General features: G+C 38.9%; 1 protein-coding gene across 1 annotated transcript; it reads right to left on the bottom strand.

Moving 5' to 3' along the window:
* Positions 1-4469: 4469 nt before the first annotated feature.
* LOC135701044 (splicing factor 3A subunit 2-like) lies at positions 4470-4982 on the bottom strand. Its single transcript, XM_065221750.1, has one exon. The coding sequence runs from the start codon at positions 4980-4982 to the stop codon at positions 4470-4472; it is 513 nt and encodes a 170-aa protein (XP_065077822.1).
* Between the last annotated feature and the right edge of the window lie 8668 nt (positions 4983-13650).

Below are 13650 nucleotides of genomic sequence, written 5' to 3'. Positions count from 1 at the left end.
ATTTTCTGAGAATTGGGCTGGTCAAATTATGAAATGAAAGTAGAAGAAGTACTCTTATTCTATACCCATAGAGATTCGTTAGTAGAAGTTTAGTTAAAAAAATTAAAATAAGCTTTAAATCAATAAAATAGTTGTTCAAGTCATCAATCAAATGTATGTGTTCACCTACAGTATGATTTGTCGTTGATGTAAGTTTACTGAAATTTTATAATAAATATATGGAAAGTATGATGAACCACATTGCAACGAATTAAGCATTAATTGCCTTTCAAATACTGCAAAGAGAACTAAAACTGGACAAAAAATTGCATAGATAAAAACATAACAACATTCCCAAGTTTTGTTTTGAGGGTGACCACAAACTTTTGAGTGATTACAACATACTATGGCTGACCCTGATTGGTCTTTTTGTTCATATCTCTGCCATTTTTGGTACAATCTTAGTTCTCTTTGCAGTAGATGAAAGACGATGAATGTAACTTACTACTTTGGTATGTGGCTCATCATGTTTTCCCATTTTTGTATACTAAAACTTCAATTAAACTTACAACAGCTACAAGCCATACTGTGGGGTGACCCCAAACTTTTGATCGATGACTTGAATAACTATTTTGCATATTCCAAAATAGTCAACCAAACTTTCACAAACTTATCTCGATGCGTATAGAATAAGGACTCTACTACCACTTTCATTTCAAAATACGTACTTTTGATCTGAACTTTCCTGTCGTTATCATAACAGAAGATGACTTATTGTCTGCATATTTAATTCAAATCTTCAGGTCGGTAATATTTATTACTGATCACACTAGGTACATAAATGCTAATGACGTTATTTTGATCATCTAATTTCGAAATGCGGAGTTCACATCATAAGAGCTGCGAACTACCTAGTTTGGATTTTATTTTTACTGAGCAGATATATTAATCATGAACACTCGTTACATTTCTAAATCCCGGTTATGAAAATACCTTGAACTCAGTAGTGAAAGCTGTCTTACGATTTACTCAGTGGTTATTATCAAAATATTGATTTTTGTGTCATTACACTTAAGTTGTAAAGATGGTCCCAATTAGTGCTGCATGGAGTTGCACATTAAAGCAGTGAGTTGTGTAGTTTAAATTTGAATGAACAATCAACATCACTAATATTTAAGCAATATTTAGTTTCACAGATTGAAGAAGCCGCGGGTAAGGTTTTGTGGAACTTTAATTTTTTATATTTCTTTTCTACTCAAGAATGCAAAAAATTGCAACTGTTGGCATGTTGGCTGAGCAAATCGGCAGACATTTAATAAGATGCAAATGTATGCAGTATTGCGCGTCTGTTCTTATGAGTTATTGATATAGAGCTTACGAATGGAGCTGATAGCTTTTGCTCGTATTTCCAAACATTGATTAATGTCAGGCCGTAAGCTATACAACACAAATCGAAAAGAATCGTAAAGATTTTAGAGATTACCGACTGCAGACAGGGTTTTGTTTATTTCAATATTGTAGACCATAAACCATGTTTCTCTACATGCAGCTTTTTAGTAAGATGCTATAGCACATCTAGCGTAAGTGTATCACCCAAAACCGGAATGTATAGGTAAGCTAACACTATATTTAGTAAACAAGTCTAGTAGCGGGATGTTCAGGGAAGAGAAGATTAAAAAAACATGCGTTCAGTATTCATTCAGTAGGGAACGCCCCTTTTTAAATTAAAAGATTAATCCACCTCGTGGTGATATCTACCTTTCTGATACATATACATATATATGATACACAAATTATGTAATGCAAAGAGTGTACTACATTACAATTTATCGCAAGAGAAGCGTAAAACTCTCCACTTTCGAATGAGACAATTAATCTACAGCAAAATTGCCATTGTGTTAATAAAATGATGAAAACATTTGTAAGTCATCATTTTCATGCAACCATGAAGTCCAGTAAGAATGTTCTAAACCTATTTTTTGAGAATAATCAATAACTGTTAATCTTAGTACATATTCAATTTCATTTGAATTTTCTTATCGTAAAAAAGTCCAAAGGATTATAAAAATGATATCTTATGTGGTCTTCAATGTGTAGATTTTAAATTTATTTTCTTATGTTTTGAGAAATTTTCACTCGTGGAATTTTCACATATTTTGATATGAGTTTTTTTTTACATAAAAGAAAGCAAATTACAATACAATTTAAAATAGTTGTCAGAATCCTCATTCTTTTTCCCTAACTTCTGAATAGTAAAAGTGTAAGATAAATATATCGTACTTTAAGCATTGGCGAATTTAATTGAGGGTCACTTCAATAGTCTTGACGAAAAATATATTTTAACTATTTCGTTTATATTACTTTTGCGTGAAGTTAACGATTTGCATAGTTGAAGATGCTTATTTAAAATAACAGACTTAAGTGGTTATTTTTGCCAGTGGTGGCGGGGGGAGACACCCCTCACCATCCCTCTACAACTGGGGAGTTTGGTAAAGAGAGATGATTAACCCGATTTGTACCTTCCTCAAAGTTATCCTCGCTTTCTATTATTTATATACAGTTTTCACACTGCCGTACTCTAACGGAACTATTAAATCTATACTTTCACCTCCTTATCTATCGTATAAAAATGACCACTTTAATCTGTTATTTGAAATCAGCATCTTCAACTATGTAAATCGTCAACTTCACGCAGAAGTAATACAAACCTAATAGTTAAAGTACATGACTCTAGATGGGATTTTTACTGTCATTGGTCGAAAGGTACAGTATCAGCACATCCCCTACCCGTGTATCCTCGAGATCGTCAAGTCGACGATGACAGGAGCACATAACGTGGTAGCGGAACAATAACTGCAATTTCCAAACCTATAACTAGATGCCTCCCTTCAAATAACGGCTTGAGTGCGATACAATCGATAGAACTGTTTCAACACATCGTAGGTACGTGAGCAAATCGGTGATCATCTCTTTTAGACAGTGGTGGGGGGCGGGGCTGGGTACTCCTCACCATACCTCTCCAACTGGGGAGTTTGGTAAAGAGAGATGATCAACCCGATTCGTATCTTCCTCAAAGTTGGCCTTGCTCGTTTTCTACTCTCTATATACAAATTTTAACACTGCCGTACTCTAACAGAACTATCAACTCTATACCTTCATCTATCGTATAAAAACGACCACTATAGTCTGTTACTTCAAATTAGCAAAGCAAGACCATGATCGAGGCGGTTGGAAACAATTCCCGGTCCGGTCTAGGAATTTTTCGGTTTAAAATATTTCTCGACTTCCCTGGCCATTGTACTTGCCATGGTGGTCACAGTTTTGGTCACAAACTGCTCATTTGCTAATAACTTTGCACACAGTTGACAAAAGAAGATTTTAATTCTTATAATATACTGTATTTGTTTTTGCGTTGTAAAAATCAAATGAGAAATGCTCGCTGCACATCTCGGACTTTAACTGTAAAAATTCATTGGTGATGATTCAAATGTAAAGATTTAGACGATCATAATCTATCAATTACTTTAAAGAAAATCAATTTTCAATAACTGAGAAAAAAGCTATTAACAGCTATTACTGAGCAGTTGGAGTGTACAACTGTGCATGCCAAGCATGCTTGCCACATAAATGCAAAAATGTTACAGGCTTAGATATCTTTCAATTAACAAATGTGGAAGTGCTCAAAGAACACTGTTTCTCTTGTGCATGATGAATGAGAACGAACAGAACCCACCATTGAAAAATAATAAAAAGTTCTGCCCACACTAGTTCGTCATGCTTAAGAGATAAATAATTGAGCTACTATCAAGACTTGTAGTTAATATTAAAACCTACAAATGCTTCGTTCATCATTTGACGGAATTATGTTGATGAAAAAAGTTAGAAGCAAATGAATGTAAATGAATGCACAAACTAAATTTTCATGCGCTTACCTGAGAAGTTTACAGTGTTATTTTTTCCTTTGATTTGTTTTGCGTCGATCTTGTTTTCCGTGCTACCGACGCCAAGAGAGGCAGCTCCAACACCTGGACCCTACCTATCGACCCATCAACTCATGAACCGGGGACCAACGGCTTTACTTCCCTTCCGAAGGAAGACGTGATCAGAGATGTTATGCCTCAGAACATCCCGGCGGCGCCGACTGGGATTGAACCTTGGCCTGCTGGAGTAAGAGGTAGTCACGCTTACCACTACACCACCGGCGCCGCTAGTTTGCAGCGTTGTGTAAACGATTTCAATCAGTTTAGGACCATTCTGTCAAATGGAATGGATAGAGCTGCAAGATGCAACTAAAAGTAAACAAACAAACGCGTCATATGCTTCAAACTAATTATTGACCCCGGAACCGATTGGTCCCTAAAGAGAACCAGCCGAAGCCCCAAGAGGTTGGCCTTAAGACAACGGTAGCTCCTGGGTGGGTACTCAAGGCTTCTTTTGGATTCGAGTCCCATGGTGTTTTTGCTAGGGGGAGCTTTCGAATCGTGGAGGTTCTAACAGAATAGCGTTGTAGGATTTACCTTAAATTGATTTATTTCACGCACGAAACTGGTGGGCTTGACGATTACTAGATGGTAATGGCCTGATGGCGTTGCTGGATGGCCATAGTCAAATAGCAACAGCCGTGTAGGACCGGTCAGATGGTGACGGTCAGATAGTGACGGCCGGATAGCGGTGGCCGGATAGCGGTGGCCGGATAGTGGTGGCCGGATAGCGGTGGCCGGATAGTGGTGGCCGGATAGCGGTGGCCGGATAGCGGTGGCCGGATAGCGGTGGCCGGATAGCGGTGGCCGGATAGCGGTGGCCGGATAGCGGTGGCCGGATAGCGGTGGCCGGATAGCGGTGGCCGGATAGCGGTGGCCGGATAGCGGTGGCCGGATAGCGGTGGCCGGATAGCGGTGGCCGGATAGCGGTGGCCGGATAGCGGTGGCCGGATAGCGGTGGCCGGATAGCGGTGGCCGGATAGCGGTGGCCGGATAGCGGTGGCCGAATAGCGGTGGCCGCATAGCGATGGCCGGATAGCGGTGGCCGGATAGCGGTGGCCGGATAGCGGTGGCCGGATAGCGGTGGCCGGATAGTGGTGGCCGGATAGCGGTGGCCGGATAGCGGTGGCCGGATAGCGGCGCCGATGGTGTAGTGATAAGCGTGATTACCTCTTACCCCAGCAGGCCTGGGTTCAATCCCAGTCGGTGCCGCCGGGATGTTCTGAGTCATAACATCTCTGATCACGCCTTCCTTCGGAAGGGAAGTAAAGCCGTTGGTCCCCGGTTCATGAGTTGATGGGTCGATAGGTAGGGTCCATGTGTGGGAGCTGCCTCCCTGGCGTCGGTAGCATTAGTGTTCAGCACGGAAAACAAGATCGACGGAAAACAAACCAAGGAAAAAAATATAACCGAACACATTGAAATTTAGTCAATATGTAGTCATAATAAAGATAATGTTTATACCGCAAAATTTACTAAAATTCGTTCATAAAATTCGTATTCGTATTAAAATCATTGGCTTGTGTCACTTGAAAATGTCCCCAGCACCATTGAGGAAGATTAATGATAAATATAACGTCTGTTCCATTTAGAATTTGGTCGCACAAGTTGGTTCATTTCTTCAAGAGGAAATAATATACAAAAACGATAAGGGTATCATTTAGTAGGTTCTTAATTTAGAAAAAATACAAACAAAAATAATTCAGATGAATTTTCGAACTTTTCACTGAATAACTCCCATCATTTCTTGCACAGAGTGCTGTTAACCTTATTTGCCATCTTTCTCCACCACTTCTTTAAATCAGATGGTGTTTTGATTGATTTGCCTCATTTCTTCAATTTACGCTTGATAATTGCCCAAATTTTTTCGATGGGACGAAAATCTGGCCAATTTGGTGGATTGATGCTTTTTGTTTTCAATAAAATCGACATTATTCTGCTTATAACTACTTATAACATTCAGCAAGGATTGCTGTACTGGCAGCTGGCTAAGTCGGGCCAGAACTTTACGGGACCTTTGTGCGACTGAATGAATGGCAAAATTCTCTTCTGGAGGCATTCCTCCTTGTAAAGTTGTGGATTTATAGCCGCTCCAGTTTCCTCAACTGCGGATGCCTTGCCAAATCATCAACTTGCGAGCGAATTTATCTGCAAAGTCAAATTTGAACTTACCCGGAGCATCCCCCTTAGGTTTGGTAAGGTAAAATTTTTGACTCATTGTTACGTAACTTTCATCGTCCATCAAAAAACATCCCTTAAACTTGGTCAGAACTTGCTCGTACAGCTTCCTTGTACAGTTTTTGGCAAACAGGTTTTCCATTCAAAGTGTTTTTTATGTTACTTCATACGCGAAGTTAACGATTTTCAGAGTTGGTTGGAAATGCTAACATGAAGCTTTAGTGTGATGATTTATTAGCTAGAGAATGATCTTTGGAAGAGGGTAGGTGGATAGTTCCGTTAGAGTACGGCAGTATGAAAATTGAATAGAAGTTGAAAATGAGTGAAGGGCCATTAAAGCGACAGTTTACAAGATGGACGCACATTTTTGCCTGTGGACTTGGAGACATACTTCAAGTCCCCGCGTACATCGTACGGGCTAGGCAAAAATGTGCGTCCATCTTGTAAACTGTCGCTTTAATGGCCCTTCGCTCATTTTCAACTTCTATTCAATTTTCATACTGCCGTACTCTAACGGAACTATCCACCTACCCTCTTCCAAAGATCATTCTCTAGCTAATAAATCATCACACTAAAGCTTCATGTTAGCATTTCCAACCAACTCCGGAAACAGGTTTTGTTTCAGCGTCCTGTTGGAATGTTTGCTGGGATTATACGACCGAAAACCTTCTCGCATACATCACCGAACTGTTCTATGCGCCGCACTGAACCTTTTCGCCAAATCACGTCCGAAGATCCCAGGATTCTTTTGAATTGCCCTAATGATCTTCGCTCGTAATTTCCGGTCATCCAACGTTAGTGTTTCCCGTTAACGTTTAAGTACGGTATTTACAGTCGATTTTGGAAATTTGAGAACCTTTGCGATCATTCCATTTGACCACGTTGGGATTTTAACGAGAGTGTACAGAATTTTTTCTCGTCTATGGAACGCGAGAGAATTCGATAACTTTTAAACGTGTGTATGAATCCTGATGAAATTTTCAGAACTGAATAAACAATCCTTCCAGATCAAAACGCTGTCAACAGTATCTTGCCAGAGACGGTACAATAATTAAAAAGAAGCGGCCAAATACTAACTAGAACAGGCTTTAGAATATACACACTCCAAAATTATTGCCGAAATCTCAACAGCTGAACGTTCGGTCAAACTTTCATCTTCATATTGAAGCGTATATATCTCAAAAATAATTTTTAAGCACGTTCAATCTTATTCAAATGATCAAATCTTGTCACTGTAGAGGAGTTTCGTTTTATTGTAGACTCAAAGTATACATTTTTTTAACGTAGAACTACGTCCTTGTCGACTATACTGGGGTGCAAATCAAAAAATATGTGTGGTGAAGGAGTGTTAGGTTTTGAACGCTTGTAACTTTGTCATTTATAAATGAAATTAAAATCCAAATACGACAATCGATAGGATATTACATTACAAACCTGTTGAAATAAATATTTTTCCAATTCTTCTGCAATTAAACTTTTGAAAATGTACAAATGATAATTTTATTACTGATTTCATTAAATAAGCCTTTTTCCCAAACCCAGTCATCATAAACGAATACCACTTGGTTGCACATCATTCTGCTTGAACCTGAAAAGATATAAATCAGCGCTGCTCTCATGCCACTGCTCATTACCGCTTCGGACGGCGTGGCACTAGGTCCTGCATCAAGCAGGACTAGGTTAGCGGCTAAAGATGGATCACAGCTTATCCACCACAATGAGGAATGAGACTTGAAAAAACGTGCATGTAAAACCCCCTCCCGCTTAACATCAGAGATGAACATCTCGGCGGCACCGACTGGGATTGAATCCAGGCCTGCTGGGATGAGAGGTAATCACGCTTACCACTATACCACCGGTGCCGCTATCGTTTTATTGTAGATATAGAACAATTAAATTGAACGGTCTAAATGTTATCGAACAATTCAGCTCACTAGCGTGAACAGGATTCTTGTGAAGGAGGGGCTATTGTTTGTTCTATGGTGCATTTAATCTGGGGTTGAGAAGTACTCCAATGTGCGTGAGAGATGGTGATGTCCACCCACCACTGTTTCCCTACTTTTCAATTTAGCTTATTTTATTCATTTTTTACTCCGGTGGTGGTTCATCATCTTCAATGGAAACTGCTTTCAGACAGCCAATGTAATTGGCAATTTAATCCAATCGACAATGTCGATGATGATCAGTTCGTCAAATGGTTGCAATAGTAGGCCTTTAACCGAAATGATACATTTGCTGCAATGTTGTTGCCTTGGTGGTTGAATTCAGCTGAAGTCACTTCAGATGGTGGTGATAGCACCGAAAAACCGACATGAATGACCAATAAGAATCGCATTCTCCTTTCGTATGCACACTGCGTCGACAAGTACATGTTTCAAACAGTGAACAAACAGTATATTGCTCTTGATCAATCCAATCTTGATCAGTGGTGTTGAGTACTTGGCACTGATGAAGTCTGCAAGTAGTAGACGAAATACGCGCATCTGTCAAAAGTTAAGCAATTATGTATAACGGAATTAAAAGGAAATAAACAAACACACTCAAAGCTCTTCGTAAAAGTATATTGCTGTTTTCGTTCTTGCACTTGGCTTGTACTCCAGCAGTGCTGCCAGCCATTGGGCTGGCAACGTCAAAATATTCTGCCATCACCTGCTCCCAAGAAATCTGCATCGCTGTCAGGACCTCAGCTTTAGTATTGAAGATGGTCGTCGCGTCTCAACACCCGTCTCACACCCACGAATGTTTCCGTCGGCCGATCATTATCAATATACCTGATGACAATCGCCAACTGCTCGTGGTGACTACAGTGTTTGGTGGTGCAACCTTCAAGATGCCCTGAATCCAGGGGTGGACCGGGACCTCCGACGAAAGGGCCTGAATAACACTGTGGGAGTCCGACAGGATCAGGACTGGGTGATCCGCAGGAACCGTGACGGCATGAAGAATAGCCGCTGCTTCTGCCGAGAACACCGAACATTGTTTTGGCAGACTTCTACTCGTTGGGGAAATGTCACCAGCGATTCCCATTCCGACTCCAGCCACTGGCGTGCACAGGGTGGGGCAAGGTGGGGCAATTTCCCCACCTTTTATAAATAAGATTTTTATTTCCACATTTACAAAATTATGATATAAAATAACTTCATTTCTTAATACCTTGATTTGAAGGTTAGGTTAGGTTATCTTTATTAGCGAGACTTTCAGCCAGAGGCTGGTTTATCTCTTCTTGATTGGAAGGTAAAATAACTTCATTTCATAATATAAGGGCACTGAAAACTTTTTATTACGTCAATTCCTTTGAGATGGTGCCTGAAGATTGCACCTTAAAGGTGCATGAAGGGGCAAAATTCAATGAAATGTTTTGGTCAAAAATTGCACCACAATTGCATATAATAAATTTCTGGAGTAATTTTTTTTTTTCAGAAGAGGGTAAATTTAAGGTTGATAAAATCCAGCTTCGTGGTGGTAAATCGAAGAAACAGCTTTTTATTGAATATTTCTGGTGTAAAAATATCATCAAGGTGGTGCATGGAGGGACTTATGAAAATGAATCACTCTGGTGGAAAAACTGAATCATGCTACAAATTTGGAGGTGCACATTTAACTGAAAATTTCTGGTGGAAAGTTCGCAACACTGTGGTGAATGTAGAAGCAAGGTTTATTCATTTTTCTGGTGCATAATTTGCATCGTTCTGATGAATGCAAGCTTCATTGAAAATGTTTTGAAGAGGCGAAGTCTGAAAATTGCACCACAAAGGTGCATGGTGAAACAGACTTCTCTGACAATTTATGGTGCACCGTTCTGGCCAAGGAGGGGCTTGCTTTATTGAAAATTTCTGGTGCAAAATTTGCATAGCTCTGATAAATGAAATGAACCGAATATTTCTGGTGGAAAACTTGCACTGGTCTGGTAAATGAAGGCACAAACTTTATTTAAAATTAAGCTATATTGAAAATTTCTGGTGGAAAATCTGCACCGTTCTGGTGAACGGATGGGCAAGCTTTTCGGAAAATTTTTGGTGCAAAATTTGCATCCTCCTGCTGAATAGAGAAACAAACTCTAATAATATTTTCTGGTGCGCCGGAGATGAACCAGCCCGCGGCTAAAAATCTCTTAAATAGAGAGAAAAAAATCTGGTGTAAATTTGCACCATTCTGATGATTGGATGGAAAGCTGCTTTACTGAAAATTTATGATGAAAAATCTGAAAATAGGGGCAAGCTTGATTTGATGGAAAATCTGCAACCTTCTGATGATAGGAGAAGCAAGCTATATTGAAAATGTCTGGTGGAAAATGGAAAAAGGAAATCTGCACCAATCAGAAGATTGGAGAAGCAATTTTTATTGAACATTAACGGTGGAAAATTTGCATCGTTCTGGTCAATTGAAATTTTCTGATGTCAAATTTTCTTGGGGCATGTTTGTATTGAAAATTTCTGGTGTAAGATTTGCAACAATCTGCTGCATGAAGGGGCAAGCTGAATTGAAAATTCCTGGAGTAACAATTTCAATGTTCTGGTAAATGGAGGGGCAAGCTTTATTGAACATTTCTGGTAGAAAAACTACAACGTTTTGGTGAATAGATGGACAACTTAAACTTGACTTCCGAGAAGAACCTGAAGGGTAATGAATTCTGAGGACAGTTCCAAAAGAAAATATTTCTGGGGATGATTCCATAAAAATTCTGCGAATAATTTCTAGCGAATCCTGCAGATAGCTCCAAGATAATTTCGAAAAGAATACCGAGAAAATCAAATTTTGAGTGAAGTTCCAAAGGGATTTTAAGCAAAATATCAAATGAATTCAGAAGATATTTTCTAGCTCTTTCCAGGAAAAATTCCTGGAACTCTAAAAGAATGTCAGTTCCAATAAGAATTTCAAAAGAGCTCTTAGGAGAGTTCTAACAAAATCCGAGAAGAACCGCAAGGATATTGAATTCTGAAAGGATTTCTGGGGAGAAGAAAATTCTACGAATGATTTCTAGTGAATCCTGCAGATTGTTCCAACATAATTCCGAATAGAATACCGAGAAAATTAAATTTTGAGTGAAATTCCAAACGGATTTTGAGGAAAACTTCAAGGGAGTACTGATAATTTCTAACTCATTCCGGGAAAAACTTCTGGACAATACTCAGGAAATTCTTCTGAAATTCTAAGGGAATTTCAGTTCCAAGGTGTTCTGAGTAAAAGTCAAGAAGAGTTCAAAAAATAATTCCAGAGGACTTCTGAGAAGAATTTCAAAAGCGAAATGTAACTGAATGTAATGTTGCGGAACATTGCGAAAACCTTGCGAGCAGTTGGCGATTGTCATCAGGTATACTGATAATGATCGGCCGACGGAAACATTCGTGGGTGTGGGATGGATGTTGAAAACAGACGCAACGACCATCTTCAATACTATTGCTGAGGTCCTGACAGCGATACAGATTTCTTGGGAGCAGGTGATGGCAGATTTCCATTGGCTGTCTAAAAGGCATTGAAGAAGATGAACCACCACCGGAGGAAAAATAAAATAAAATTAGCTAAATTGAACAGTAGGGAAACAGTGGTGGGTGGACAGAACCATCCCCCACGCACTTTGGAGTACTCCCCATCCCCAGATTAAAGCACCATAGAAAAAAAATGCCCCTTCTTAACAAGATTCCTGTGCACGCTAGTGCTCCAGCTCTAGAATTTGACCCGTCCGTGTAACGATGCATGTAGTTTGGGTACGATCCGGTCAGCTCTGCTACCGATCTCCTAAGGGCTACGGAATTGTCCCCGGCTCTGAACTTCTCCTTTATCCGGCTGTCATGTTTTAAAGATGATATAAAGGACAATCCCGAATGTATTGCACATAAACAGCTGTAAATTTTATTAATCATTAGGGCAATTCAAATGACTTAAAATTTTCAGAGAAAGATTCTTAGACTAATTCTTAGTAAGACAAAAATAGACCAAGGTTCAATGACAAACTAATACCCACTTTTCAATCAAGGAATCCCAAAGCTGTCTTTAAACTTTGTACAGTTGCGAAAAAGTCCATCCTCAGAATTCCTTGAGGTTCTTTTCGAAATTTTTAGAACTCTATGAGCTCTTTTGAATTTCTTCTCAGAAGTCCACTGAAATTTTCTCAAAACACTTTGGAACTCAAATTCCTTTAGAGTTTCAGAATTTTTTTTCCCGGAATAAGCTAGAAATTATCCTCGGAATTCGCTTGAAATTTTGCTTAAAATCACACAAAATTTGATTTTCTCGGTATTCTTTTCGAAATTATGTTGGAACTATCTGCAGGATGCACTAGAAATTATCCGTAGAATTTTCTTTGAATTCTTCCCAGAAATATTTTAGAACTGTGCTAAGAATTCAATATCCTTGAGGTTCTTCTCTGAATATTTTAGATTTTTTTTTCTCAGAACACCTTGGAACTGAAATTCCCTTAAACCTTCAGAAGAATTTCCTCTGTATTCTCCAGAAATTCTTCCCAGAATGAGCTTAAAATTATCCTCGGAATTCCCTTGAAATTTTCCTCAATCTCCCTTTAGAATTTCATTAAAAATTTGATTTACTCGGTATTCTTTTCGAAATTATCTTGGAACTATCTGCAGGATTCACTAGAAATTATTCGCAGAATTTTCATGAAATCATCACCAGAAATCTTTTCTTTTGGAACTGTCCTCCGAATTCAATACCCTTGAGACTCTTCTCGGAAGTCAAATTTAAGTTGTCCGTTAATTCACCAAAACGTCGTAGTTTTTCTACCACAAATATTCAATAAAGCTTGCCCTTCCATTCACGAGAACTGTGCAATTTTTATATCAGGAATTTTCAATTCAGCTTGCCCCTCCATGCAGAAGAATGTTGCAAATCTTACACCAGAAATTTTCAATACAAACTTGCCACCAGAAAAATTTACACCAGAAAATTTCAATTGACCAGAGCGATGCAAATTTTTCACCGTTAATGTTCAATAAAAATTGCTTCTCCAATCTTCTGATTGGTGCAGATTTCCTTTTTCCATTTTCCACCAAACATTTTCAACATAGCTGGCTTCTCCTTTCATCAGAATGTTGCAGGTTTTCCACCAAATAAATTTTGCCCCTATTTTCGGATTTATTTATCATAAATTTTCAGTAAAGCAGCTTCCTTCCAATTATCAGAACGGTGCATCTGTTATACCTGAAATTATTATTAAAATTTGTTTCTCTATTCAGCAGAAGAATGCAAATTTAAAACCAAAAACATTCCGAAAAGCTTGCCCATCCGTTCACCAGTACGGTGCAGATTTTCCACCAGAAATTTTCAATTTAGCTTAATTTTAAATAAAGCTTGTGCCTTCATTTACCAGACTAGTGCAAGTTTTCTGTTCATTTCAATAATCAAAGAACTTTTCTGTTAATTTCATTAATCAAAGCGATGCAAATTTTGCACCAGAAATTTCCAATAGAGCATGCTCCTCCATTCACCAGAACGGTGCACCAAAAATTGTCAGAGAAGTTTGTTTCACTATGCACCTTCAGGCTTTGCCTCTTCATGC

Source organism: Ochlerotatus camptorhynchus, unplaced genomic scaffold (genome assembly GCF_037179485.1).
Source record: "Ochlerotatus camptorhynchus isolate MF236.1 unplaced genomic scaffold, CSIRO-AGI_Acam_v1.1 ptg000148l, whole genome shotgun sequence".
NCBI classification, from domain to species: Eukaryota; Metazoa; Arthropoda; class Insecta; order Diptera; family Culicidae; genus Ochlerotatus; species Ochlerotatus camptorhynchus.
The sequence above is the reverse complement of the archived record's forward strand: the minus strand, read 5'-3'. Positions and strand labels throughout refer to the sequence as shown.

Coding starts and splice junctions, on each gene's coding strand:
- LOC135701044 (XM_065221750.1), bottom strand. CDS start 4,982: ATGCGGCCACCGCTATTCGGCCACCGCTATCCGGCCACCGCTATCCGG.